The following is a 26,344-nucleotide window of genomic DNA, read 5'->3' as shown; positions in this document are numbered from 1 at the left end:
CACGGGATGGAGGCCTAGTTCTGGAGGGAAGTGGGAGCCGTAGCTGGGGGGCTGTTTGGGAGCCAGTCAGCGCCCTGTTCACAACTTCCCATTTCTTGCCACTTTCTGATTTTTCCAACTGTTGTTGCTTCTGTTTTCTCCTCCCTCCTCTCCCTCTCTGTCTGTCTCTCTCTCTCTCTTTCTCCAGCCTCTTGCGACTCTCTCTGCCTTCCTCGCCTCTCTTGGTCCGCCTCGCCCTCCCCATCTCCCCATCATGCCCCCCGGCCCCTCCCTAGCCTTGAGGCCCAGGGACTGGGTTTGGGGGGCCTCCCAGCCTGGGCTAGGGGCCCTGAGTGGAAGACAGTGGTGCAGACGGCCCCTCGAGCTCCGACCGTCCCGCAGGGCCTGAGCAGAGTCAGCTGGGGCTTAAAACCCCCTCCCGGTCCAAACCCCAAGTCCCGCCCAGGTAACGCCATGCCCCCTCCTCTGACTGGGGAGGCAGGCGCGATGCTGCCGGCAGAGTGCTGGCCAGATACGGGCTGGTGATATGGACTGAAGCTGGGAAGGAGAAGTCATGCTGGGATTGGGGGACACAGGAGGCCTTGCCTTTGGGTGGTGGGGCACTGGGGAGGCAGCGCTGTCTGCCCAGCTCCCTGCCCCTGGGGTCCTGGCCGTGGGGTGGGCACCGCCCAAGTGGGCCCCGGCTCCTGTGGGGGGCCTCTGGTGACGCAGGCCCTGGCTCTGGCCCCCACAGGTGGATACCGATACCATCTGGAATGAGCTGCACTCTTCCAATGCGGCCCGCTGGGCAGCTGGCAGCGTCACTGACCTTGCCTTCAAAGTCGCTTCCCGTGAGCTAAAGGTAGGAGGTTTGAGCTGAAGGTGGGTGAGCCACAGGGGACGCTGCAGGGACAGCCAGACCCGGAGGCCCAGACCTCTTGTTCCTCTGGGACGTCCCCACAGGGTTTTGGAAGGGAAATTGAGTGCTTGGGGGACTAAGCTGAGATTTGAACCTTAGGGTCATGTTGTTTGGTGGGGAGTCAAGCCACTGTGACCCTAGACCTCTGTCTCGAAGAGACACGGGATTATAATCGTTCAGGATCATTCAACACACAGACCCACGGGGTGACCCCTGGCGAGTTGCAGAGCACGTCTGGACCTTTGTCCATTGGCAAATTGGTTCTTGGCAATACTGAGGGTTTTTTTATAGGCCGGTTGGTGCCTGTGCTTGTTTGCTCTGGGCTGGGCACCTCACGGGGGCCTGTGCTGAGGCCCACGTGCCCCCCTGTCTATGAGCTCGGAGCCCAATGTGGCCTCGTGTTCATTTCTTCTCCTTGGAGGAGCGTTGCAGTTAAGGGCTCAGCCCTGGGTTGTAAATTTTGGTCTTGCCCTCCACAAGCAGGCAGCTTCACACAAGTTATTTAACCTGCCTGAGCTTCAGATTTGTCCTCCTCTGTGAACTGGAGATAATCGTGTTTATCTCGTGGAGATGTTGTAAGGATTAGATAACATTTACACTCATAGAGATGTTGGGATGAAACCTGGTGTTTGTAGAGTGCTTGGCACGGTGCCAGGCAGTAGATTTTGCCCAACAAATAGTAACTGTTGTTATAAAGTGATAACAGCCCAAATACACCAAGGTTGGTGGGGGGGGGGGGGGCGGTTTGTTTTCACGTCCAGCCTAAAAGCAGAGGATTCCTGGCTCGGAGGCCCAGCATCAGGGCATCTCAGATCCAGCCTGGCTGTGGTCAGATTTGCGGACAGCTGTCGTCCTGTGACCGCTACTAAGGGATGAGCCTCGGGTTGGGGGCAGCTTCACGGAGATGTGTCTCCGGGTGCTGACCCTTTGGTTGACGAGCATTCTTTCTGTTTCCAGAATGGTTTTGCTGTGGTTCGGCCCCCAGGACACCATGCAGACCATTCCACAGCCATGTAAGGCCGGGGGGAGGCCTTGGTGGGGGCGATGAGGTGGGGGGGGCATTCCCCCTCCATCCCCTGAGCCTTCTAGGGCTAGGCCAGGCCAGGGGCAGGCAGAGGAAGGAGGCTGGAGAGGTGGAGATACAAGGGGAAATAGGCTGGCAACGCCTCTCTCTCCTCCTCCCAGGGGCTTCTGCTTCTTCAACTCCGTGGCCATTGCCTGCCGGCAGCTTCAACAACAGGGCAAGGCTGGCAAGATCCTCATCATGGACTGGGTAGGTCCCTGTTCCTAGCCCCTTCAGATCCGTGAGCCCTGTGGAAAGAGCCCTGAGCCTGGCAGCAGAGGATATGGCTTCCTGTCCTTGTTCTGCATCAGCCTCCTGAGCCTCACTTTCCTTCTGTGTAAAATGTGGGTGAAGATGACACCACATCAGGGGGTGGGAGGCCCAGGGGCGATGGTGTGGGGGGAAGGCCCTCAGCCGTGACAACCTCCCACCGTGGCAAGAGACATTTGAGTGCTCTTTGGCCTCTACTGGCTTCTTTCTGCAGATCTGATGATTTCTGCATTTCCGGTACAGTGGTAATAATGGCAATAACAATAACCGGTAACATCAACTTGCTCCTAATCACATCTAGACGCTACAGTTTTACCTGGGATATGTTTGTTTGATCCCGGCTATAGCCCAGTTTCAGATGAGGAGCATGAGCCCAGAGAGGTTAAGTAACTTGCACATAGCCACACATGTAGTAAGTTCTGAGACTGGGATTTGAACTCAGGCTGTTGAGCCCTGGAGTACGTGCATCCGTGCTAAACCCCTCTGCCCGAACACCCGTGCATGGGACATTCCTCTGCAGAAGGTGACAGTGGAGGAACTTTCCACACTTGTGCCTGCGCACGGTCCTGTGAGTTACCAAGCGTCAGGCCACGGCTCTCCCTAGGAGGGGCGGCGCTGGGGTCCATGTACAGCTCCTCTGTAACTCAGCTTGGGTTCTCATCACTCCATGACCTTGGATCAGACACGGTAGTGGAGGTTCCAGACACACGTAATCCTGGATTCCTCCCACTTCTGCCACACATTTGTCGCTCTTCCTGGCTGGCTGATCTTTGGCACGTCTCCTCCCCTTCATGGTCTCATGGTATATCCACCTCCGTCCAGGGCTGTGTACACACCTGTGCAACATGGAGAGAGGCTGAGGCACAGAGAGAGCCAGTGGACTGCTTAGGACCGCTTAACAGTGTAGCTCCAGGAACCCCAGGCTCCTCCCTGCCAGTCTAGGGTCCTGACCCTCAGAAGACGGACTCTGAGATCCCTTCTAACCTCCCCTGGTCTTCCACCTGTGTGCTTTCAGGCCTTCCCTAATCCATTGTCCATCTCCCTGCACAGGATGTTCACCATGGCAATGGCACCCAGCAAACCTTCTACCAGGACCCCAGTGTGCTCTACATCTCCCTGCATCGCCATGATGATGGCAACTTCTTCCCCGGCAGTGGGGCCGTGGATGAGGTAACCGCATGCCCCCTTCTGGCCCCGTTGACTCTCCTTCATGGCCCTGATCGTGCCTCTGTCACAACTAGCTGTGCGATCCTGGGCAGGTTGCTTAGCCTCTCTGATCCTCCGTTTCTCCACCTGGAAGTGAAGAGGCCGGATGAACTGGTCTTGTAGCACTGGCACCCTGGGATTTCTCTCTGGGACTCTGCTCCCCTCCTGTCTCTCTTGCTTCCTGTTTTCCAGGTGGGAGCTGGCAGCGGTGAGGGCTTCAATGTCAACGTGGCCTGGGCAGGAGGTCTAGACCCCCCTATGGGGGATCCTGAGTACCTGGCTGCCTTCAGGTGAGTGCTCTGGGGGAACAGGGGAGTTATGCCCAGCAAGGCCACCCTTCCCTGCCCCTTTCCCAGTAGTACCAGGCTGGAGGTGATCTGTTGGCTTGGCAGCCCATCCTCATCCAATTACTGGACATTTTAAACCAGTCCCAGGGTGGGCCTTCCAGACTGAGACAAATGAAAGGAAAGGCAGTGTTTACGCCGGCCTCTAGGAGCCTCCAGCCCCCATGGGAAGACAGGAAACTCAGAATGAAAAAGCCAAGGGTGCTTTATAAAGTCACATGTTACCAAGAGCCAAGGTTGAACTGAATGCTGAGAAACAGGCAGGGTGGAGGGAGCACAGCTGCCACATTCAGTCAAAGAAAGCTGCCTGGAGGAGGTGGGCTTTGCACAGGAGAGAAGTAATTTATACTGTGGAGAAAGAGACAAAGCAGATGATGTCCATATTGGGGAAGTTGCTTAAGAAAAGGCAGTTTAGAAGAGAGGCTTTGGGCTCTGTTTAGGAACCCTTATGTGGTTCACTTTGGGGTCCCCATTCTGCATTTGAGAAAAGGGAACCCTGGAAGTAGGTTTCAAATACTTTTCTGGAAATACTCTCCATGAGAGCTGGACTAGGGTTCCTGGTATCTGTGTGCCCTGAGCCCAGGGCCTTGAAAGACATCCAAATGGACCTCAGAGTTGGGTAAGGAGGGAGGCAGCTGTGGGGGGCCGGCAGGGGCAGAGGATGAGAGAGTGGATCTGGGTGGCCCAGGACGTCAAGAGAGTCAGCTCTCAAGTGACAAGTGGTCAAGTGTGGTCAACTCAGGCCAAAGTGGGTGGTAGCCAAGTTCTAGGTTTCTAGTCCCAGAGGCTTAGGGACCTGCCCCCACCATGGCCCCGCCCACCACACCCCGCAGACATACACACGCTCACTCCTCTTTCCTTCCCTTTCTGTCCCATCCTTGACTCCTTCTGCCTCTTGCCAGTCAAGAGCTCTAGGTGGCTGAGTCCTTAGGCTGTGTAGGGACATGGGTGGCCAGCCAGGTCAAGGCAGTCACAGGGATCCATTTATCCTGCTGTTATTGGGCCTCTAGGAGTCCTAAGAACAGGATGCACACAGTAAAACTGGTGGGAGAGGGCCTGTGCCCCCGGCAGCCCTGCACAGAATGATGAGCCCCCGCATCTGGCACCCTTCACAGGATGGTTGTGATGCCCATTGCCCGAGAGTTCTCTCCGGACCTGGTTCTGGTGTCAGCTGGGTTTGATGCTGCCGAGGGTCACCCAGCCCCGCTGGGTGGCTACCATGTTTCCGCTAAATGTAAGGAGAGCCCCCAGCCCAGGGGGAGGGGCAGGGAATGGGGCCAGGCTGGGAGCGGAGGCACTGCCCAGGCTGGGTTGGCAGTTTTTTTGGGGGGAGGGGGAGATGGGAAGGAGCAGTACTCTCAGAACAGAGGAAGAAGCCCGCTCAGCCTGCTGGGCCCCAGGGCCTGGGGGACAGAAAAGATGGTGAAGCTTAGTGGATAAGATAGGCCGGAGTCGATGCCCCGGGTTCCAGTTCTGGCCTTGCCACTTACTAGCTGTGGGCCTTATGCAAGTCCAGTCCCTTAGGCTCTGCAAGCCGTGACTGAAGCTTACGGGTAGGTTTTGCATGGGAGTCCGTGGGAAAGCCCTTGAAGTAGAGGTGTATGCATCTGGTGATCATTTATAAAAAAGGAAGCAAGCAGGGCAATCACAGAGGTAGAGAGAGTCTGCCTCCCCTCCAGCCGCACCTCTCCTCTTCCGCCCCACCCAATCTTTTAGGTTTTGGGTACATGACCCAGCAGCTGATGAGCTTGGCGGGAGGTGCAGTGGTGCTGGCCTTGGAAGGCGGCCATGACCTCACAGCCATCTGTGACGCTTCTGAGGCCTGTGTGGCTGCTCTTCTGGGAAACAAGGTGAGTTGTCTGCTCCCATCTGCGCATCTATAGGGCAGGGAGCCCGGCTCCCCCAGGACTGCCCCAAAGGGCAGGCAGATGGAGTGCTTCCTGGAGGGCTTGCAGATAGGGTGGGGGCGGCAGGCCTGGAATGAGGGGGACAGAGTGGGTGCCCCTTCCCCAGGTCAAGTCTAGGACCAGTGTTTCCAACGGTAGGCAGAGTCAGGAGCACATGAATATTTGTGCCTGGAAAGCCAGGGCCCTTGGGGTAGGAGAGCTGGGCCTGTGGGTCCCTGAGAGACTGGTGGCTGATGTACTGTTTTCTTCTGTAGGTGGATCCTCTCTCAGAAGAAGGCTGGAAGCAGAAACCCAACCTCAACGCCATCCGCTCTTTGGAAGCCGTGATCCAGGTGCACAGTGAGTATAGAGAGAGGATGCTCCTGCCCTCAGACTCGGGAGAAGCTCAGGGGTCCGTTGCCCTCAGTAACCTGGGCCCCCTGGCTTCCAGTACCAGCCAGGTGAGGGTCTCTGCTGCAGTGTTGGAATGAGCTTCCTACAAATCACCCCGATAGTAATGGTGGGACTGCCTCCCTCCCCATGAATGGATACTCTTGGAGCCCTCCAGATGGATCCAATGAGGACTACCATGAGTCAGGGAACCCCTGCCTCCTCCAGGCAGGACTGTCCTCCAATCTCCAGCCACAGCCCTAGGCCAAGGCCGGGCCAGTAGCAACGGTTAGGCCTTTTGACAAAATCGCTGCTTCCTGCCTTGACGCTCAATCCTGGCCACAGGGTCTTGGGAGCGCTGCCTGCTCTGGGGGCTGGTTTTGGAATAACCTCACATTTGGAAAGCATTTAAAATTTTCATCTTCAAACTTAGCATCTATGGAGCACTTTATATAAAGACCCATGTTCAATGCTAGGGATACAAAAGTGAATGAAATAGATTTCCCCACATCCAGGGCCAGTAGGGTGAGTATACATAACAGTGAAGATGCCACTGGTACTTTGCATGGGTGCTTCACACACTGGGCCAAGCCCTGGGCTGGGCATGTCCCGTAGACATCATTTCTTACAACAGTCGGCAGGATGGTCATGTCCATGGCCTAGCGGGGGCAGTGGAAGCCCGGGGTGGGTAAGTGACTTGCCGACAGCCACACAGAGCAGCCGTGGTGGTGGTCAGCTCTCTGTGCTCTGTCCTTCCCACCTACCACGCTGTCCTGTCCTATGTGTTGGGCTGAGCATTGCTGGGGACAGCGCATGAGTGAGATCCTGTGTTCCAGGAGGCTGGAGCTCGAGATCTGTGAGATGACTCTGATGCAGACCCCATCTAGGAGAAACTGAGCCCTCCTGGTGCTCTTAGGAACCCTATACCTATGGGAATGGGTCACAGGTGGCCTTTCACCCAAAGAGGTGGGAGAATGGCTTGGGCACCTGCTGGAGCCCCCTCATAGCCACGATGAATCTGCTCTGCTCACCCTGTCAGGGCTGCGGGGGGGCCGAGTAGGGGAACGTGTTCTGTTGAAGGCAGAGGCAGGTGAGAGCGCTGACCCGAAACTGAGGACACGCCCACTGCTGTCGGGCCCTTGGCCTGAGGGGTCCAGCCTCGATATCAGTCTAGGATGCATGGTGTGGCAGGGTGGAGGGGCTCGCTTCCCCAGCCCTTTCCGACTCCGCTTCTTGTCCCAGGTAAATACTGGGGCTGCATGCAGCGCCTGGCCTCCTGTCCAGACTCCTGGGTGCCCAGGGTGCCAGGGGCCGACACAGAAGAAGTGGAGGCAGTGACCGCACTGGCATCCCTCTCCGTGGGCATCCTGGCTGAAGAGCGGTAATGCCCGACCCCTGGCCGACAGGCTCTCCACCCCTCGGACTCTTCCAACTTGAGGATCCCCGATCCTGGCACAGCCGCCCCAGCCTTCTCAGGCTTCCTGGGAGGCTAGGCTGAGGCCCTTCCTGCAGCCCTTGGCCCTCCGGCATCTCAATCCTTGTCTCTCCCCCAGGCCCTCACAACAGCTGGTGGAGGAGGAAGAACCTATGAATCTCTAAGGCTTAGGACGGATCTGCCTGCCCACCCTGCCCTTCGGACCTGGTTCTCTTCTAACCTCTGGCCATAGTACCCATTCCTGGAGTCTTCAGAGAGCCTTTGGGCAGGTAGTTGGGGCCAGAGAACGGCCCCTCGACAGTCACCCCAAGGAGCCTGAGAAGGGCCCTGGGTCTAGGATAGGGACCAGAGAGGACCCCGAGAAGAGGCAGGCTGGGCAGTCGGCCAGCCCTTGGTAGGGCTCTCTCAAGAACAGAGTCTACCCCTTTGGGGTGCAGGCCCCTGTCTGGGCCCCCCTTCTTCAGGACTGCACAGAGGAGGACTGGCTCAGTCAGGCTCACCGATAACCACTATTCTTGGCTCTGTAGACCCTGGGCTTTGCACACAGCCCCAGGCTCCACACAGAAATGTGAACTTGGCCTCAACCAGGGTGGCCCTTCTGAGGCTCTGAGGGCTGGGCCAGAGGGGGGGAGAAGGGGATGGGTAGGAGGAGCCAGGGGGTCCCCTATACCTGAGTGCAGGGGGAATCCCTCTCACCTGCTTCTTCAGATGACTCTGGAAGCTTCCTCCCCCCTCCCCCCGCCACTGGGCAGGGAGACAAAGCTCCTTCCAAGAGAGAGAGCAGTCCTTGGCAGGCCTCCCATCTGGTCCCTGCCCCTGCCAGAGGCCACCCTACGTCCGCCATCTCAGTGCCCTGGTGGAGCAGACAGGTGCTCTTGGAGTTCTGTGCTTCCTGAGCCAATGGTGCCAAACTCTTCATCTCCCCTCAGTAGCACAGCATGACCACCAGGGACCCCTTGGTCACTGCCCTCCTCCATGAGACTTCTCTGTTTCTGGGGTCTCCCTCACCCAGCTCTGACTCCTGCCCTCCATAGGACCAGCTCGGCTGAGGGGAAAGGGGGTGGGAGAGTGGATGCAAGACATGGGGGAGGGGAGGCTGCCCTGGCCAAGTCTTCAAGGCTTCTGGGGTCCAGGCCTGGGGCCAAGAAGGAAAGTATTTGTGTGCTAGAGAGAGTGAGAGTATGTGTGTGTGTGTGCGTGTGTGTGTGTGCGTGTGTGTGCACGCGCGCGTATGTGTGTGTCTTCCCGAGGACCACCACCCCCTGTGTATGTATGCATGTTTTTGTAAAAAAGAAAAAAAAAGAAAAGAAAAAAATGGAAAAAAAATCTGAATAAATGTTTTATTTGCTTTAAAGGTGCCTGTGGAAGGGCCTCCTGGGGGTGAGGGGGGCACAGCGAGCATATTATGGCTGCACGGCACAGTGTGCGTCTCATTTGGTGTGGCAGAGGGACCAGGGTCGGGCTGCGGGCCGGCACGCCCTCCAGCTCTTTGCCCTTCTGTGACAGCTCCCTTGCAGGAAAAATCCATGCTGAACGCACCCTAGCGGCCCCCACCTGCCCATGGTGGGGTAATAAAGAGGCAGCGGCTTTGGTCTGGGTCCGTATACACAAGGCCCACCGAGAGTGTGGGGTACAGATACACAGACCCAGCTCACTAACACGTCTGCAGAGAGTGGCGAATCAGACGTACCTGGGTTCAAGTCCCAGCTGGGGGCTCAGGTAAGTCATGTCACCTCCTGGGGCCTCTGGTTATCAAAGGCTCCAGAAATAGATGCTGTTTATGGTCCCTTCCTGCTCGAATGTACCATCCCTTCTTAACATATACCGAGCTTGGAAGAGACCATGCGTGAGGCAACAGGCTGGGACAAGCTCATCCAGTCACCAGAGGGAAAGGTGCCAGGCTGCCGACGCCCATCTTTATATAGTTCTGAGCCAGCCAGGTTCCTCCAGGCGGCAGGAGTAGCAGCCGCATCACCTCAGACCTGGCCCCGAGCCCTCAGCCTGGGAGAATATGAAGGGAAGCAGGTTCACCCCCTTCCTGTCTGTCCTGGCCTCTGGGGGGACAAGGCACTACCTCCCACTGGTGGCGCCGAAGCCGTGCCTCTGGGCATCCTCACCCCGGCTGGGATGGGCTGAGAGCCAAGCCGCTGGGCTCCCCCATGCCAAGAGGGGCCAGAGGGAGAGGACCTCCAGCCCCTGAGACACAGATCTCCCCTCTACCCTCCAGGGCACAACTGGAGCTAAGGAGACCGTTTAACTAGAGACCCTCCACCACCGCCCTTCCTGCCTACCGCTCCCACGGCACCTCCCCCACTCCCCGCAAGATTCCCACCCCACAAGGAACCACCAGAGGCTATCTGATACAAATGGCTGCTGTATTTCTGCTAAAGTGACAGTGACACAGATAAGGCAAAGAGCTGAAGGGCAGGACACATCAGGTGGGGAGAGGGTAGACCGTGCAACGTGGCAGCCTAACATAAAAAAGATCTGTGTAACAATAGCTCCTTCCCTCCCGAGTTAGGTGAGCCCTTGTGCCAGTGTATAGGCAGAAAAGCAGATGTTGTCCTTCAGAAAGGAGATTAAAAAAGACAAAAGCTCTAGGTGAAGGGCAGTGGGCAGGGGCAGGGTCGGTGGGGTGTCTCGTGGCTAGGGATAATGCACGTGAGAAGGGATGGAAATGTAGGGCTGGAGGTGCCCGGGCACGGAGCTGAGGGGTTCCTTCCAGCCCGCACCATGCTGCCCCCTTCCCCAAAGCCCTTCTGGGGGCAGGGCACCTTTCCCAGACACTTAGTCTGGCCTCGTTCAGGGAGTCCTGTTTGGGGAGGGCGGTATGTGTAAAAGGGTATGGCGAAGATGACTGGTTCTAGCACACTCATGGGAGACCGGCTCTGGGGCGATGAGGGACACTAAACTCTCAGGTCCCCAGGCCTTGGGAAAAGAGAGTCAAGTATTGCCATCCCTGGGATTGAGGAGTTAAGCTACCTGACTCTCAAGGACAACAGGATGGGGTGTTGGGGCTGGGGCCTGAGAGGCCTCTACTAGAGATCCCTTACTTGACCTGACCTCCCAGGTTCCCAGCCTGGCCCGAGGGAGAGTGCCCCCAGGCATAGGTCACGGCTCACTGCCCTACCCCTTGACTCATTGCCCTGGCCCTCCTTGCGAAGATTCCTCACTGAGCGCTAAGAAAATAGATCCATTTGAAAAGGTCTAAAGCTGCCCTCCAGCCAGGCTGGGGAGGAGCAACTTGGCAGGAAGGACCCCTTTCCGCTGCACCCGGATCTCCCCCACAACGGGAGCAGGACAGCTTCCGGGGAGACCGCAGTCCTCTTGCTGTGCATCTTCTGCCACAGATCTAGGGTTTCCAGGGGGGTGTGGCAGGCCTGTCTGGTGTCTCAGAGGCTGAGTCCAGGTCCTGAGGACCTCCGGGGTCCAGAAACCTCACCCCTCGGGTCAGAAGTCGCTGAGGATGCTGATGTCGGCGAAGTCAGCCCGGTAGCGGTGGGCATAAAGGCTGAGCAGGAAGGCCCACTTGAAGGAGATGAAGCTCCAGACGCAGGAGAGGTAGTAGCTGTTGGGGTCTGTGAGGCCTGCAGGGGACAGGAACCCAACCGCGACTTGAGAGGGCCTTGCCCTGGACCCCAGCCACCATGCCGCCAGCCCGGGGCCACCCCTCCCCACAAACTCCAGTAGACATGGAGTGTGATACCTGTTTTAAAGTATTCAGGGTTTGCAGGCAGGAGGCAGTGGGGATGAGGGAAGGTCAGGACTGGCCAAACACAGGTCTGTATCCTGTACTGGGCCTTCCTGCATTTACCCTGGGCCGCTTCCAACCTGCTTGAGCATTAGACTTCTTAGGGGCAGGAAGGGCCTTTGCCTGCTTGCTGGTCGCAGCCACCAGGGGGCGCTCCCATCCCAGAGCTGGGCGGAAGGACTGACCCGTTCTGCTAATAACACCCGTCACTGCGGACCCTCCAGCGCGCACACCCCCGCTCAACACTTCGCACGCAGTTCGCCGAACCCTGCCACCCCTAGGGGTGGGTACTCATTCCCCTCCTTAACACTGAGAAAACCCAGGCACCGGGAGGTTAAGTGATCTGCCTGAGTCCCTTGGACACAAGCTTTGGAACCAGGACCAGAATCCCGGGTCTGCTCCTAAGCCCCCACCCCGCTCCCAATGGCCCTCCCATGCCCTTCCCTCCCTGACCCGCCCTCACTCTGGTGTCGGGTGACAGCCAGCACCAGGAAGGTGCAGAGAGTGGCGATGGAGACTGTCGAGAAGAGGACGCCCACGAAGAAGAAGCCACGCAGCCCTTTGAGCCAGGTCCTCCAGTAATCCTGCATGTACATCACGTGCGTCACCAGCACCCACAGCGCCAGCACACCTGCGGGGGACAGACTGGTCAGCCCAGGGAGCGAGCCACCGGTCCCTGCCCCGCACCCCCCCACCCCCCCACAGGCCTTCAGCCCGGGGACCCCGGGGACCCCAGGGCCCTTTCTGTCCCAGAGGCCAGAGCTGTTTACATAATACTATTAAGATAATGTTGGCCTTTCACTGCCTCATGACTGCGGAGTGGAGTGTTCTGGAGGCTCCAAGGCCCCTGGCCAGGACTTGAATGCAAAAGCAGATTAAGAGAATCTAGGTGCCTTCTGTTAAGCCAGATGTTGAAGTGATGTGCAAAAATAGGGAACCATGCCATTCTTCTCCCTAATTTTTTTGTTTTGAAAAACATGAATATTTCTTACACAAAAATGTTATTTGTGGCAACGCAAGGTTATTTTTAATATTGCTTCAAAGTGCTTGAATATGTTCTGGGTCTTAATTTCTAGTATGGTGCGTATGGATAGACAGAACCCACGTACACAAAATTTCCTCGGGGCTTCCCTACTTTTCAAGGGCGTGAAGAGGTCCTGACATCAGCAGGTTTGGGAATCAATGCAATCCAGCCTGTTTTCTGAGGACCTGTGACTCCCTACCCTGAGGGCCACTGAGGGGGGAAGTGGCCCTCTCACCCTGATGCTCCTGCTCTACCTGGCCCTCAGAGGCCAAAACCCAGACACCTCGAGGCCTGTGGCTGACCTCTTGGCCCTTTCGCAACTCCCTGGACTGGTCTTGCAGAGTGAGGAAGCCCGGCAGGGAGACCCCCCAATGCCACCCAGCACCCAAGTGGCCTTCTTGCTCTTGGCTAGACCTGACCTCACTGCCTCTAGTTTGCTGAGAGGGCAGGCCAGACACCCCAGCCTTTCCTGGGCCTGCCCTCGGGGCAAACTAAGATGCCAGCTGCCACTCAGCCACTACAATGAGTGCCCTCTGTGCCAGGCCGTGCCTGCCGGTGCAGCCCCATGAGTGGAACAAATACCAATGCCATTGGCAAGGGTCTGGAGCAGGGCCACGGGGTCCCAGCAAGGAAGGAATGAGGAACGCGGCAAAGCCAGCTGTAAGCTCTCTACCTGGGTGTGGGCTACATGGGCTGCTGGATCCTAGGAGTCAGGAGACCTTTCAAAAAGACAGTCACACACACTACATGCAGAATAGCATATGTGCATAGGAAGGGTGGGCATCTGGTTGGGGAAAGTGGTTATCTTGGGCAAGGGAGAGAAGGAAGGGAAGTTGACAGGAGATTGGGGGTGGGAGAGTGCTTCAACTGAATCGGTGGTATTTTCTTAGGCCGGGTGCTAAGTAGAAGGGAGTTCATTAAATCATCTATCCTTTTTTACATGCCCAAGATTTTTCATATATATATATTTTTAAGTTAGGAGGGAAAAAGAGGCTGGCAGGGGGGAGCATCATCACAGAACTATGCTCTGGTTATCAGCTCTGAAGCCGTCACAATTCAGGCAGCCTGGCAAGGGACAGCAAACCACGAGACTGGAAGCCAGGAAGCCTGGGGCCTGGCACCGCTGTGCTGCTCATGACCTCTCAGAGCCTTGTGTTTCCACATCTAGAAATGGGTGAACCCAGAGGTCCTGCCAGCGTGGAAACTCAGCGACCCCAGGCTTCCAGCCTAGAGAGGGCTCAGCCCTGCCAGCCCTGCCCCCAGCCTCCCCTCCCACCCTGTCTGACCTGCACTCTCCCAGCTCCGCTCCTCCCCACCCCAACCTTCTGCAGGGGTCTGGGGCCTGGACCGTGGGCGCCTCCAGCCCTGAGATCAGGGCGAGCGGGAACAAGCGTCTATCCATCCCCGCCTAGACAGCAAGCTGGAGCAAGCCAGAGGTGGCTCATGGCTTCGGCTTACATCTTATACGATCTGGAGCAGGGCATCTGGCCACCCTTCCCAGAAGCATCTCCCAGACCTCTCACAGGCATCCTAAGTTCATCTGGGGATGCCACTGGGTTCTAAAGGGCCCTAGGAGGAAGGCATATTGTCACTGAGCGCATCCAAGGAACAGTCTAATGGGCTTCTGCATGGGGCCGCTCTGCTTACCCTCTTCCTCAGTCCTCCATGGAGGGGCCTGAGTAGAGAAGCTCTAAGATCTGTTAGCACTCAAGGATTCTGGAGCCGGCTCAGGAGAAAAATAAGGAGGTCAGAGTTATTCCTCTGTGACTCAGCAATTTCTGGGTTAGGAAATGCTGAAATAGGGGACTGTGGAAATGCCATCTCTTAGTCCACTGGCCATGCTGCAGCAGGGCCCCCAGAACTCCCCCTCCCCCATGTACCAGAAAGTGCTAGGAAAAGGAAGATGGTCATTTTGGGTGTTCCACGTACTCGTTCTTTGTTAATAAGCAGGCACAATACCCACTTCTCACTTCCCCTGCACACAGGCCTTGCCTCCAGATAAACACAAGCCACTTCTGGAAGCAGGCTCCCACCACTGCCCTTGGAACAGGGGCCTCTCCCAAGGTGGTCAGGAGCCTCCACTGGTCCCCTCCCACACCTCAGGCAGGAAGCAATTGTCCCCCAGGTCTGCTCTCTTCCCCAGGACGCTCTGGATTCCAGGAAGCCTGGTCTGTCCAATTCAGGGCAGAATGGACAGTTGCCCCGGCCTGCATGCCCTCACCCCTCACTCCTCACCCCACCTGTTCAATGAGTGGAGCCCCTGCTCCACTTGGGGCTCACAGCTAACAGGATAAGGGCAAGGAAGGAGCAGAGGTGGTCAGTGAGAGTGTCACCAGTGGCTGGGTTGGTGAGGAGCCAGGAGGAGGCCAGGGGAGACCACAGAGAAATTCAGGCAACTGGGAGCGCAGGCCAAGGCTCCGCTCTGTTCTCGCACCCCTGCCTTCCACCCCTGCCCTAGGGGAAAGCGAGGCCCCGGGCCCCAGTGCTCCTCTCCCTCTCAGCTCACGTGGGCCATTTAGATTCCTTGAGCAACTTTTCTGTTCTTTTTATCTTTCCTCGGTCTACCAGACCTGGGACAAGAGTCTGTGTTTCCCCAGGATTCCCACAGCAAAACCATTTCCTCCGCAAATGCCTTTCCTCCAAGCCGCTTCTTCCCAGACACCCATCAAGGTGGACGAGGGTGGGTCTCCACCCATGCAGGGGAGAAGGAGCGTGCTGGGCTGCCCTCTGGTGACTCAGCAGTTTCTGTGCTGGAAAATGCCAAGTCAGAAGTGGGGTGCTCACAAGTCAGTAAATCTGCTGATGCTTCACCCCCAAAAGAGGAAGGAGGCTGACTGGCTGCAGATTCTCTCAGAACCCACTCAGGGTGGAGAGGGCAGGGGAGGGGGGCCATGACCTGGCGACCCCTCCCCCGACCCGCTGCACCACCTGACCAGGCAGCCTGGCTCTTCTGTTGCCACCTCCTGCTCGTCTGGAAGGCCAGACTGTCGGGGAGGCGCCGGCACCCTGCTCCAGCTGCTGGCTGGCCTAGCACCTCTCCCGGCAGGCCACACCACAGCCGGCCTGCCTCAGAGGCCAAGGGAAGCCTTCCCAGAGGGAGAGAGGGCAGAATTTGGGTCAGAGGGAAACCCCACACTCCCTGGAGCCCAAGCCACAGGACCTTTTCCACAGCCTTCCAAGAGGCAGCTGCAAAATGAACACTGCAGAGGGAGAGAGAAAGAGAGCCCTACACTAGCATTTCTGACCTGGAGGGGGGCCTCCAAGATCACCTCTTTCAGTGATAGCTCCTCCCACAGGGGGAAGCTGAGGCCCAGGAGGCATCAATGCGCCCAAGGTCGCATGGCTAGGCGGGGCTCGGCCCCCCTGGGCCAGACTCTAACACACTAGCTCTGACCCCCTTCCTCCTCAGCCCCAAGCAGCCCCTTCATCTCAGGTCTCAGTGCAGCCACAGGGCCTGGCCTGAAGACACCCCTTCCCAACGGGAAAGAAAGCAGCAGGGCCAACAGGAACAACACAAAACTTCAAGAAGAGAACCTTCGGGAACAAAGTAGCTGGGGGACAGGGGGCGCAGAGGGGGAGCCAGGGGTCTGTAGATAACTGAGCAATGATGGGCTGGCTGCCTCCAGGGAGGACAGAAACCCACAGGTGGGGGGGGGGGTGCATCTAGGTAGGCATGAGAGCATCCCAGCCAGGGTACCCTGTGCCCTGCCTTGGTGCCCCCCAAAGGGCTCCGTTTGGCATTGCTTAGGCTGTGGTTATGTATGCTCCTCTTTTAAGGCAGAAATCCCACCTCCCCTTCCTTCTCTACCAGGGATGGCACTCAGTAAGCTTGGTGGCAATGAGTAAATATAGTTACTTTCAGTTAGTACATTTAGGACTCTTTGGGGCAGAGGATTTTAAGAACGGAATCAGGTCACCACATGGAAAAGTAATATCCTTATATGCATTCTTTCCCAAAGTTCTTTTCCCACACATATTATTTCATGTAGCTGTGTAACCCTGGGCCAGCTATTTATTTAAGCTTCAGTTTAAGCCTTATCTGTAAAATGGGCACAATGATAATGCCTACATAGGATTAATTTAAGATTAAATAAGATGATAGAAACAGGTTGCTCTACACAGTGCCTGACACACAGAAAGTATTAGAAAGCAATGCTGGCAAGTAGAAATAACATGTTTTGTCTTCACGCCAATTGTACGACACAGAGAGGTTAGTTGCGTGCCCAAAGGTGCACAGCGAAGACAGCGCATTGGTGAGGACCCTGCCTCCACCAGCACCCTGACGTTCTCACTCTAGCGCTCGCCTCCCCTCTCCTCTTTAAAGCACAGAAAAGGCAGCCAGCGCGGGGTTCAGCAGACCTTGCCAGAGGAGCCACAGCCGAGGGGCGGCAAAGACACGCCGACGTGCTGGGAAGAAAATGTCCAGTTTCCATCAGATCCCTAGCGCGGTCCCACCCCCCACCCCCACCCCGGTCTCCGCTGAGGGCTCTATTTGGGGGTGGGGTCCGCACTGGCTGGAGGAGGGGGGCTTCCCCAGGAACCCCCAGCCCTCCTTTCCACTTACTCCTCCTCTGCCTCACCCGGCCGCCTGGCAAGGGGCGCTTGAGGAGCGGAGATCCCCCGGCACAGGCGTGTGTGTGTGGCTGGGGGGCCGCCTGGAGAGTGGCGGGGAAAGCCGGCGCGCGGGGAGGACGCTGTCACCCGGCAGCCCCGCCGGCGGCGGGGCAGGTTCGTGCAAACGGCGGAGGCGGGCCGAGGCGGGCCGGGGCGGGCTCGGGCGGGCATCGGCTCCCGCCGGCGCCCGGGCCCGCGCGGGGCCTGCGCTGCCCACGGACGGTTTTGGGTAAACAGCTCCCCGCCCCCGCCCCGGTCCCCGGGGCAGCGCGGCCCGCGGGGAGCCTCCGGGAGCAGCTGACAGCGCCTCCCGCAGCCGCGCGCCCGCAGCCGGGACCCGGAGTCCCCCTCCCCCCCCGCCGCCGCCGCCGCCGCCGCCGCGCGCCCCGGGGTACCTGCGAGCCCCCCCATGGCCGCGGTCCCTGGCTGTCTGTACACCACGGTCCAGACGAGGAAGATGGAGAAGCCGGCCGCGGAGCTGAGGCCGGAGTAGGCGGCGCGGAGGCCGAGCTGCAGGCGGGACGGGGCCATGGGGGCCGCGGGCGCCGGGCGGGGAGGGCGAGCGCCGCGACAGTCACAGGTGCAGGGCCGGGGCCGGGGCGGCGAGCCGCGCGAGCCGGGAGCCGGGAGCCGGGAGCCGCCGGCCGCCCCGCGCTCCGCCCCCGGCCCGCCCCCCGCGCCGCCGGCACAGCGCCCTCCCCGGCCGGAGGCCGCCCGCGCCCGGAACTTCACCGCGCGGGGCCCGAGCTCCGCCAAGCGAGGCCGTTGGGCCTCCGGGCTGGTTTGGGGGGCGCCTGGTAACGAGGCGGGTGCCGGGGCTCGTCCGCGGACTCGATATTTGGGCCTGGGCGGGGCCCGGAAACACGTGTACACAAGCCGGCGGCGGTGACTGCTTTAACATGTTTATCTCAGTATAAAAGTCTCGTTTAAAATTCCCTGTCAATTTCTCCTTAAAAATTAAGATAAAAATTGGGAAATAGGAACGTGCACAGTGGATAGGATTCCTTCCACCCTGCCCCGATCCACCAGATTCCCTCCCCCGGACTTTTTTACGCGCACCTCGGAGGATACTTCACCGTGAAGTATGAGAACGCCAGCGCTGTGACCATCACCTTGTAACCTCAAACACCTCGCTCACCCTGACAGCTTCCCCTTCCTTTCATCTCCATGAGCCTCATCCCCGCCCCCCCCAAATCCCTACCAAACGTCATCCCCACTCTCAGAATCTATAGCAGGAGTATATTGAACTACCACTGTGACCCCAACTTCCTACTGGGAGCTGGGAGGGAACATCAAACAGAACCCAGAGCCCTCAAGCACATACGATCTAGGTGGGGAAGGCCATCACATACCTGCGCAAAAGAAGTCCCCTGTATCTCTATTAGTTTCCTTTTGCTGCTCTAACAAATCACCACGAATGTAATGGCCTCAAGCAACAAACATTTATTATCGCATCGTTCTGTAGGTCAGGAGTCTACAAATGGATCTCACTGGGCTAACATCAAGGAGATGGCAGGGGAGAATCTGTTTCCTTGCCTTTTCCAGCTTCTAGAACCACCCACATTCCTTGACTCAGGGTTCTCTTCCTTTATCTTCAAAGCTAACAATCACGTTACCCTGACCTCTGCCTGTGTTGTCACATCTTCTCTCTTGCTGACTCTGCTGCCTCCCTCTTCCCTTGTAAGGACACTTGTGATTAAGAACCTGGGTAATCCAAGCTGGTTTTTCCATCTCAGGATCCTTTAATTTAATCACACCAGCAAAATCTCTTTTGCCATGTGAAGTAACATATTCACAAATTCTGGAGACTGGGGCATGGACATGTCAGGGAGGCAATTATTCTGCCCACCACACCCTTTCGGAGGGTAAACTCCGTGAGCCAGGGACCTTCTCACTTCCCCTCCCATGAACACCTCCAAGAGTGCCTGGCACATAGTAGCCCCTTAGTGAACATTGTTGAATATAGATGAATGCAGTGGATGAGGGAAGCATTAAGTAACGGTAAATGTGAGGGGCGCCTGGGTGGCTCAGCCCGTTAAGCGTCGGACTCTTGATTTCGGCTCAGGTCATGATCAGGTCGTCACATGGAACCCCACGTGGGGCTCCTCACTGAGCGTGCAGCCTGCTTGGGATTCTCCTTCTCTCTCTCCCTCTGCCCCTCCCTCCCCGCACAAACGTTCAACCTCTCTCTCTCTCCAAAACAAACAACAGCAACGACTTAAATAAATAATGATAAAGGTGATCAGCACAAGGAGTCCAGGCAGGGCATGATTAATTGCCCAAGAAGTGATATAAACCATGTAAACCACGTTTGCCTTACTTCAGAATAGTCTGGGGAGCTTCTTAAAAAAAAAAAAAAAAAAAAAAAAAGACCCTCCATCCATGGCTTGGAAGGCATATTTTTATTTTAATTTTTTTAACGTTTATTTATTTTTGAGACAGAGAGAGACAGAGCATGAACGGGGGAAGGACAGAGAGAGAGGGAGACACAGAATCAGAAGCAGGCTCCAGGTTCTGAGCCGTCAGCCCAGAGCCCGACGCGGCGCTCGTACCCGCGGACCGCGAGATCGTGACCTGTGCCGAGGTCAGATGCTCAACCTACTGAGCCACCCAGGCGCCCCATTGGAAGGCATGTTTTTTCATGAGAAGTAATTTTCATGTGGTAAGCTCAGCACCCAACCCTTCTTGGGGAGCCAGTGATGGAGTCAGAGGAGGGAGCAAGCCCCATGGTCCAGGGTACGCTGCCATAGGTGGCTTCAGAGCTGGCTTACCAGGATAACACTCCAGGCAGAGGGAACAGCATGTCTGCAGCCCAGAGGGGAGAAATAACATGACAGATTCAGATTCAGGAAACTAGAAATAGTTTGTGGTCAGTGGATGGAGTGGTGGGTTTTGAAGTCAGAAAGGTTCTGAACATAAAGGGCCTTTGCGCTCTGCTCGGGAGGCTGTTCTCCTCGGGGGAGGGAGGTAAGAGTTCTGTGTTCTAGAAATGTGCCCAGAAACTTGCATGAGGATGAACTGCCTGTGAAAAGACTAGGAGTAGAGAGCTCATCTGGACAAGTCCTTCACCTGTTCTGTGCCTTAATGACCTCATCTGTAAAGTGGGGACAGCCGTGATACCTACTTTGAGTTTTGTGATGAGGGGCCGGTGCTTAGAAGAGTGCCTGTCACTTAGTAGATGCTCAATTAAATGTCAGCAAGTATGATTAACAGTAGCGGTGTGACTGCCAGGGCAAGAGATGAGGGGAGTCTGAAAGGTGAGAGGCAGTGAGAATGAAAAAGAAGTAACTGACTTGGGGCGCCTGGGTGGCTCAGTCGTTTAAGCATCTGACTCCTGATTTCGGCTGAGCTCATGATTTCGCGGTTCATGGGTTGGAGCCCCGTGTAGGGCCCCACGCTGCTTGGGATTCTCCCTCTCTCTGCCCCTCTCCTGCGCGTGCTCTCTCTCTCAAAATAAATAAATTAAATTAAATTAAATTAAAAAGAAGGAACTGATGCCACGGCTATTGAAGCTATTTGAACCTTAAAGGTCGTATAGGAATTAATTAGCGGGGCAGACAGAAAGGAGGAGACCACAAATGTTATGAGTAGACGCAGTGGGAGTATTGCAGAGCAGTAAGCAAACGTGTCATGCTGCACTATGAGACTGTACAAGAAATGAAGGAGAAATAATGATCTAACCATAGCTGGCCCAGGTCGTACAAAATGGTTAAGAGCAGGCTGAAACTTCTTGATTGTAGAGGTGACGTGGTACCGTGGGAAGATCTTACGCTCAGATGGGGTCACCACTCACTGCGGGACCCTAGGCAGGTTCCCATAACGCAACTGAACTTTTTGCCAAGAACAGGCTCTATGTCTACACTCTCCAAAATATTTGCTACTACACATACGCGGCTACTGAGTATTTGATACGCGGCTAGCATGATGGATTTTTCATTGTTTTCCATTTTTTTTTTTAATTTTTTTTTTCAACGTTTATTTATTTTTGGGACAGAGAGAGACAGAGCATGAACGGGGGAGAGGCAGAGAGAGAGGGAGACACAGAATCGGAAACAGGCTCCAGGCTCTGAGCCATCAGCCCAGAGCCCGACGCGGGGCTCGAACTCACGGACCGCGAGATCGTGACCTGGCTGAAGTCGGGCGCTCAACCGACTGCGCCACCCAGGCGCCCCCATTGTTTTCCATTTTAATTTAAATAGCCACGCATGGCTAGTGCCTACCGTGTTAGACAGCACAGGGACTTCTCAGGACCTCTGTCTGTATAATGGGAATGACGATGATACTTCACAGGCTTGTTATAACAACTGAGATATGTTGAGACACCGCAGTTAAAGTACTCGACACGGTAGCTCCACGAGTTATCGTGGCCGCTCTTAAAATTGTTATTGGGGCGCCTGGGTGGCTCCATCGGTTAAGCGGCCGACTTCGGCTCGGGTCGTGATCTCTCAGTCCGTGAGTTCGAGCCCCGCGTCAGGCTCTGTGCTGACAGCTCAGAGCCTGGAGCCTGTTTCGGATCCTGTGTCTCCCTCTCTCTGACCCTCCCCTGTTCATGCTCTGTCTCTCCGTGTCTCAAAATAAAACATTTAAAAAAATTAAAAAAAAAATTGTTGTTATTGTCATCATTGAACAGACGTAGCATGACACAAGCCAGGCCTTAGGAAGGTTATTTAGACTGTGATATCCAGGTTAGATTTGACGGGAGAAGAAAATAGTAGCAGAGAAAGCATTCATGAGGCTATTTCGGTGGTCAGGGGTGGCATCATTAAGATCTCACCTGGAGAAAGGCCATGAGAATGGGAACGAATGGAAGGATTCTGTTCTGTTCTGTTCTGCAAAGTACGCGAGCATGCCCCGCACCTACACGTCTTCCTACGTCAGCTTCTATTCCAAGGTACTTTCAGAGAGCACATGCCCATCCCAACCCGAGACAGACGGCACTGCCCGCTCCCCCAACAAGACAGATAGCCACTCTCCCTGCTCACTAATGCTCACCATTAAGGGCTCTTCTTCTGGCACATTACCCATCAAATTTGAACTTGGAACACTTCCCAGTGTCCTTGCCGTTAAATTGATGCCATGGGATTGAGTTCTGAACAACGGAATCAAAGTGGAAGCAATGTGTGCCGTTTCCAGGCTGGACCCGTGAAAATCTTCCATGGGCCCTCAGTTCCCTATTTCCGTTCTTTGATGGTTTGAGGGGCTGCATGTTGAAGATGGCAGAACCACATGATGGCAAGAGCCTGGGATCCCTGAATGAATGAATGAATGAATGAATGAATGAATGAATGAAACAAAACCACTCATTCTGTCCTCGTGCAACTGTCATGGGAGTGAAAACTACACCTCTGTTGTGCTAAACCACGGAGATTCGCAGGTTGTTACAGCTCACCTTGCTAAGCTAGTACACTCATCTCATTTCAGGTCATGTAAACATATCCCATTTGCATAACCTGTCTGGACTATCAGTCTCTCAGGAGTCACTTTTAAATTGGGTCCCACCAATACTAAGACAGACTCTAAATCCCACCTGCAAGCATCTTGCCTCCTAAGACATTTCTTCCTCACTCCCCCAAAGCAGACACATTCCAGACATATATCTCCCCCTCACTGTCCCACGTCAAGGATAACACCACTGAGCTGTATTCCAGTTGACTGAGTTTATTGGACTTGTCAGGGCTCCCTCCTCCCTCTCCCGGACAGAGGGACCTCTCCTGCCCTCTGGGGCATGTCCCTGTTTACTATGGCTCCAGCCCCAAACCCCAGCATCATTTCTGAGTCCTCTCCTTCCTTCACCCCCACATCCAATTCATTAGCAAGGACAGTCGGGTCTGCCCTGCCCTTCTTCTCCTTCTCCCGGTCACCACCCTAGTCCAGCTGCCATCATCACCACCTGTCCACTTGTAACAGCCTCCTAACTGGTCTTCCTGTGCCCGTCCTTTCCCTCCAGTCCATTCTCCAGCCAGCAGCTGGTATGATCTTTTAAAACTAACAACTGGAGCGTGGTACTCCCCTGCTTAATCCTTCTGTCGGCTTCCCATCTCTCTTGGGGTAAACAGGTCAGGGCCTTGCCAGCCCCCACTAATCCGACTGCTCATTCCAATCCCAGCACACAGGCCTTCTTTCGGTTTCTCACATGTGCCAAGCTTGTTCCTGCCGTGGGGGTTTTGGATATCTCTTCTCCGAGTGCCCATAAGATTGATGTCTCATCATCATTCGTCAGCTCAGACTCTGCTTCCGCAAAGAGACAATGCAGTCCCCCCTGTCTCAAGTACAATCCGCCACCTGATTTTATGTCTTTCATGGCATCTATCACTATGTGAAATTGTGTGTGTTTTCCCTTTGACCCCCACTTCTGGAGCCACCGGAATATAACCTCCAGGAGGACGGGGGTTTTATTTGTTAGGGACCACCTGCTCTTGGTTTGGGCCAGTCCTCTGGCCCAGGACTGTCCTGGTTTTACCACTAAAAGTTCCACATCCCAGGAAATCCCTTAGTGTAGGGCAAACAGTGATCGGCACGCTATTGCCTGCCTTCATTACTTCCGTATTCCCAGTGCCTAGTCTAACGCCGGGTGCATGGGGAGGAACTCGATAAAGATTTGTGCAATGAATATAAGAAGGGCCGGCTGTCCATTAAGAATTCTTCGATCCTAATGGCTCCTGGGCTGGCTCAGTTGGTAGAGCATCTGACTCTTGATCCCAAGAATTCTTCGATCCTAGCTCTAGGGGGCAGTCTCCTCCAACCTTGTGTCCTGAGACCCAGTTACAAGGTTGAGCTAAAAATCTCCTGTGCTTGAATTTAGGTAGTGAGTTCCACAAGATTCTCCCCAGACATCGCATGGCCCCCTTGCCCACCCCCAGCTTTTGTGGAGTTCAAGGCTGAGAACCCTGAATAAGATCCCCACCACACTCCATTCCCACCTCCTGTAGCTTTGTCTTTCTCCTGAGGCCAGGCTCATCGACCAGAGTGGAAAAGACTGTTCCAGAGAGGAGGAGCAGGTGACCTACCGAATGGGGCTCACTGTCTGGCCCCATCATGAGCATCCCAGCTGTCCAGACTGCAGGAAGACATTCTGAGTTGTGGGCTCACCAGGGGTCACCTTGCAAATCTCACCGCTTGTACTCCTCCCTGGGGCTGGGGCTGACTTCTGCCCCTGGAAGTGGGTGTCTTTGCTTCTTAGAGTGAGAATGAAACTAATCAGAGTCTGACTTTTTGCGGAGACCCCACTTCCTCTGCCTGCCCACGGACAGCCTAGAAGTCCACACAGTGGGCAGGATGCTGAGTGAGAAGATGCTCAGCACAAGCAGCAGGTGTCTGAGCTCAAGTGCTAAATTAGCATCAGAGGCTAAGCCAGAGGCAGAGGGGTGGGGAGAGGGGGAGTGTGTTTGCACCCGCAGTACTGCTTGGGAGGGCATCCTGGGGCCCAGGCCTGCTAGTTTCTCCTAGCGTGCTCTGATGACCTCCGTCTTCGGATCTGAGTCCCCGGTCACAGGTACCTGCTCCAACTCTCTTTCCCTTTCCCTGTGGGGTTGCTATTGTGTGAGGAGGGAGGGAGGGGTGAGGGAGGGAGGGCGTGCCTGAACTTCACCTCCATATAGACTTACTCCCAGAGCTGTGGGGAGTGAGGGAACAGTAGGGCTGAGGGCAGGAGAGGAGCGTGCTGACCTTTCCCCACAGGACAAAGCCTGGCCCAGAGTTGTATACAGCTTGTCCTTTTGATTGGAGTTTGGTGATTGGGTTGATTGACTGAGAAAGTCACCACAGAAGCTTAATCAATACACGTGGGTCCCACTCCAGTCCAGCTGCAAGGGCACTGGGTGAAGTAAAGGGACTAGAAATAAGGTTGCCACCTGCACTTGGTCCAGGGCACGGAACCCAAGAATAGTGGCCTCAAGAGTGGCCACATTTGAGGGTGCTTCCTGGAAGAGGGAGGGGATGGACTAGAGATGGCCTGTGGCAGGGCAGGGCCAGGAATGGAGATTGGTCAAGAGCTGGATGGAAAGGTACCAGGAAGAAGACAGATGTGGGGGGAGCCACAAGGGAGGTAAAAAGGACCCACGCGGGAGACGGGGGTTGGGGGGAGTGGGGGATTCATTTACCTGCTGAACTCAAGAAACCTCTTCTGAGGACCTTCTGTGTTCAAGGCCCTGACTACAAAGGGTGTGCTGGCCTGAACAAAGTAGAGCCAGTTCCTGCCCTTTGGGAGCTCGCATTCTCTTGAAGGAGGGGTCACTAATAATAACTGGGAAGTGATTGAATTTGGGCTCTGGGGAGCATCCAGTGTGTGGCCCTGCTGGCCGTGGGGGCAGCTGGTTCCCAGGGCCCCGGAAGGCACCTGCCTTCAGCTAAGGCCTGAGGAGCAGGGGCCGGGGGAGAACCGAAGGCATCAGGGAGGATTAAATCAGGATTCAGGCCTCAAGAGGCCTCTGTGGAATGAGAAGAGAAATGCCGAGGGGGGCTCTGTGCCTGCCCCTGCATCGTGTTTAAGTCGAGTATGCTGACTCTCCATTTCTCTGGAGGTAAAGCCTCTCGAGGAGGGGGCGGCGCCAAGGCCAAGGGCAGGAAGGACTTCCTGAGGCCCAGGGGTGGGAGGTCTGAGCAGCCGGTGCTGCCTCTCTGTCCTGCAGGCCAAGACGGACACCAGGGGTAGAGGGAGCAACCTGTCTCTCTCTCTCAGTCACACCTGCAGATCTCCTCTCTCTTGTTTCCCTCTCTGGACCCCATCTTTGTAACTTCCTCTGGGCTGTTACTGTGTCCTCTCTGGAGGAAAGAAACGGGCAGTGCTTCTGACGTCAGATAGTTTTTGGACTTTTCAGCTTCTTCTCAGGCACTAGCCACTCCTGACTGGGATTTGGGGACAGGATTGGGGTCTGCTCTGATGCCAGGAAGGGGCTTCTCTCCGTGGCCTGCGTGCCTGATTACCCACATCCCTGCCCATCCTTGGCCAGTGCTCTAGACCCAGAGAGAACTGGGCATTTCACAAGCAGGGACCAGGGCCCTCCTAGCAGCCCTCCTTTGGGCTCCTGCACCTGCTCCTGCTAGAACATTAAAAACACGAGGGCCAAGTGGGTACAGCCTCTGAGTCCTGAACGAAGGCCACGGGCCTAGGATGGGGTGGAAGACCGGAGCTGTGCAGGGCTCCAGTGTTGGGAAGAGGCGAGGGGGAGGGGGCAGTGCAGGTCGTCAGCCTCAGGGAAAGGCAGATGTGGGCAAAGGCAGATGTGGGCTGGAAGTTGGGACAGAGCTGCAGGAGTGAAGGAGAAGGAGAGGCACTCTGAGCCTGAGGGACAGTGGCTACAGCTGGAATGGAGCTGCCGCTCCTGAACACTGATCACTCAAGGTCAGATGCAGTGTCTTCTGGGTATTCGGAACACAGGCGCGCGCGCGCACACACACACACGCACACACAACCCTTGAGAAGCAGAAGCTGGCAGGGAGAAAGCGGCTACTAATTTATGCACAT

The 26,344-nt window shown here is 56.1% G+C and overlaps 2 protein-coding genes across 19 annotated transcripts in view; one reads left to right on the top strand and one right to left on the bottom strand.

Annotated features, from left to right (window-relative positions):
- The window catches only part of HDAC7 (histone deacetylase 7), a 36,523-nt gene extending 27,677 nt beyond the window's left edge, over nt 1-8,846 (top strand). For 17 of the 18 annotated variants that reach the window (XM_045466003.1, XM_045466009.1, XM_045466012.1 and 14 more), the window contains 10 exons: nt 734-841; nt 1,856-1,911; nt 2,084-2,171; nt 3,282-3,401; nt 3,630-3,727; nt 4,897-5,015; nt 5,498-5,631; nt 5,943-6,027; nt 7,300-7,438; nt 7,611-8,846. In XM_045466003.1, the coding sequence (XP_045321959.1) occupies nt 734-841; nt 1,856-1,911; nt 2,084-2,171; nt 3,282-3,401; nt 3,630-3,727; nt 4,897-5,015; nt 5,498-5,631; nt 5,943-6,027; nt 7,300-7,438; nt 7,611-7,656 (993 nt within the window). In that variant the 3' untranslated portion in view covers nt 7,657-8,846. Of the gene's footprint in view, nt 1-733; nt 842-1,855; nt 1,912-2,083; nt 2,172-3,281; nt 3,402-3,629; nt 3,728-4,896; nt 5,016-5,460; nt 5,632-5,942; nt 6,028-7,299; nt 7,439-7,610 lie in introns of those variants that run through there. The other variant, XR_006709403.1, reaches the window with a different exon arrangement.
- Nucleotides 8,847-9,848: 1,002 nt separating this feature from the next.
- SLC48A1 (solute carrier family 48 member 1) lies at nt 9,849-17,549 on the bottom strand. Its single transcript, XM_045466018.1, has 3 exons — nt 17,277-17,549; nt 11,707-11,874; nt 9,849-11,079 (listed from the first exon to the last, which is right to left on the bottom strand). Exons 1-3 carry the CDS (start codon nt 17,410-17,412, stop codon nt 10,943-10,945), a joined length of 441 nt encoding a protein of 146 aa, XP_045321974.1. The 5' UTR covers nt 17,413-17,549; the 3' UTR covers nt 9,849-10,942.
- Between the last annotated feature and the right edge of the window lie 8,795 nt (nt 17,550-26,344).

This window comes from Leopardus geoffroyi, chromosome B4 (assembly GCF_018350155.1).
Source record: "Leopardus geoffroyi isolate Oge1 chromosome B4, O.geoffroyi_Oge1_pat1.0, whole genome shotgun sequence".
NCBI lineage: Eukaryota > Metazoa > Chordata > Mammalia > Carnivora > Felidae > Leopardus > Leopardus geoffroyi.
This window is presented reverse-complemented; position numbering and strand designations above follow the sequence as displayed.